This window comes from Clupea harengus, chromosome 12 (genome assembly GCF_900700415.2).
Source record: "Clupea harengus chromosome 12, Ch_v2.0.2, whole genome shotgun sequence".
NCBI lineage: Eukaryota > Metazoa > Chordata > Actinopteri > Clupeiformes > Clupeidae > Clupea > Clupea harengus.
Genome location: NC_045163.1, coordinates 19,297,990 through 19,300,489, shown reverse-complemented (window position 1 = coordinate 19,300,489; position 2,500 = coordinate 19,297,990). Strand labels below are relative to the sequence as shown.

General features: G+C 48.2%; 1 protein-coding gene across 11 annotated transcripts in view; it reads right to left on the bottom strand.

The window, feature by feature from the left end:
- Positions 1 to 2,500, bottom strand: part of vav2 (vav 2 guanine nucleotide exchange factor) — a 219,603-nt gene that overhangs the window by 62,969 nt on the left and 154,134 nt on the right. For all 11 annotated transcript variants that reach the window (XM_031577743.2, XM_031577746.2, XM_031577744.2 and 8 more), the window contains exon 3: positions 526 to 584. In XM_031577743.2, coding sequence (XP_031433603.1) covers positions 526 to 584 — 59 coding nt within the window. The remainder of the gene's footprint in view (positions 1 to 525; positions 585 to 2,500) is intronic.

Sequence of the window (2,500 nt, the reverse complement as noted above, 5' to 3'; positions counted from 1 at the left end):
GTGAAATCTAAATTAAGTAAATCATTTTGCTACCTTGAGGGTTAAATGCCTAACTGGAGACATATCAGCTGAGGAACCATCACATGAGCCTATGCATCTGCTGCGTTCTCTCTACACACAGTTCGAACTACAACTCCCACCGTCCTCTGGGCTCTTGAGATAGGCTCAACACACAGATCGTACTACAACTCCCACCGTCCTCTGGGCTCTTGAGATAGGCTCAACACACTGTTCGAACTACAACTCCCACCGTCCTCTGGGCTCCGGAGATGGGCTCAACACTGAGCCTCTCTGCATGTCTCCTCTCACCAAAACACATGACTTTAATTGTGTCACAGTCTGGATGCAATCTGAAGCAGCATGGGGTCATGGAGACAGAGAGGTATTTGGCTTCTTGCTTTGACGAGGCTTGGCTTGGTTTGGGCAAACACACAGGGCAGAGGAGGACATCACGTCACGCCGTGTCACGTTAACGTTTGCGGAGCAGGAGAGAGATTGAGAACACACACATGACAACACACTCACCTGATGCCTTTGATCTGTGCGATGCTGTTATGGGAGATTCTGGACAGCGCTGAGATCACCTAGAAACAGACAGAGAGGATCTACGGTTAGAGAACAACAAAGCAGAGAGAGAGACACACACACACGCACACACACACACACACACACACACAGACGGAAATGTGACCTGACAGATGCCATGCCTTAGATTGAGGTTGTAAGAACTGCCTTCGTATTTGGGTGAAATAATAATCAGAACACAGAACATTTACATGGAGTGTAAGTGCTGGAGTACTCCAAAGGACACAGAGCAAACCCAGATCACTCTAGAGTCTCCGGCTCAACATTGGTCTGAAATGAAAGGCTTCTATAACCCCTTAGCACTGAAAGGGTAAACAACAAGCATGGTGAATGTGTGTTTGAGTATATGTGTGAGTGGTGTGTGTGTGTGTGTGTGTGTGTGTGTGTGTGTGTGTGCGTGCATTTGTTTTCACATGGCTGTCAGTGTGGGTGTGTGTGTATCTGTGCAAATGTGGTTAGCGTCACCATGCTACTGACGACATTCCGCAACATGTGGTGCCAAACCACCCTTCCAACCCCTCTAGTGTCTATGGGAGTGTATCATGGATCACTACCTACATCCTACATCATCTTCCCACCCCATTTCCATTCTCTCTCTTTCTCTCTCTCTCTCTCCCCCTCTCTCTCTCTCCCCCCTCTCTCTCTCTCCCCCTCTCCCCTCCCTCTCACTCTCTCTCTCTCTCTCTCTCCCTCCTGTGTGGATTGCGGAGGTTAAACGCATGTGCTATTTAAACTGATTTAGCGCCACTCATGAGTCACATGCGAGAGGGCTTATTGGGGGCCATTCTGGAAGCTTCCAGATGGTTAGCTGGAGGGCTGTGAGAGCGTGGAAGATACACGTCCCCCCCCCCCCACATACACACACACACACACACACACTGAAGTGCTGCATCTCCGCCTCATTACGTGCTTATAGCTCTGTTTGTGGCTCCTTTGCCTGCTACCATGGCGATACCAGCTGTCTTAGTTTGCAGGGTGTGTTGGTTTGTGTGTGTGTGTGTGTGATGTTATGTTATGTGAGTGTGACGGCCTTGAAAGGAGTATTGCTCCCTCTTGTTACAAATGAAGCTCAAACTCACACACACATGGACACACATACAAACACCCACGCACACACACTCCCACGCACAAACACACAGGCATATAAAGAGGCAAAACAAAGCCACTGTGTAAACTCAAAAGTGCTTCACAAGCTCTTCACAATGCTGGTGATCTCCTCCCCTGAACTCCTCAAAGATTCAAGGACTGGGAATTCACTGATCTCGCCAATCTCAAAAGCACCAATCTCAAAATCCTCTTCCTCTTGTTGTCCATGTGAGGTGAAATACGGACACACACACACACACACACACACACACACACACACACACACACACACACACAAAAAAACACATGGGGAGTACAACACAGTGGAGTGCTCTGGATAACCCACCTTTTGCCCCTGGCCAATCAGAGGGGGGCATTCAGGTGTTCAGCACACAATGTAGCACACAGTCAGTCCTGAACCGCATCAGAAACTACTGCACTCTGATGGGCAAGAGTGAGGAAAAACAGTCTCTCTCTGTCCGTGTATTTGTGTGTGTGTGTGTTGTGTGTGTGTGTGTGTGTGTGTGTGTGTGTGTGTGTGTGTGCGTGTGTGTGTGTGTGTCCATCTGCATTTGAGTGCATGCAGAGAGACCCTGTTTGCTTCCATGACCATAATTCATCAGAGACAGACAGGGAGATAAAGGGGTGATGAAACCAGGAGAAATAGAAGACACAAGGAAAATGAGAGAGGGAGTTAAAGAAACTGTGTGTGTGTGTGTGTGTGTGTGTTGTGTGTGTGTGTGTGTGTGTGTGGTGGTGATGGGGGGGGGGGGGTAATGATACACTGACCAATATCTCAAGCAATTATGATAAACAAGCATAAAAAAAA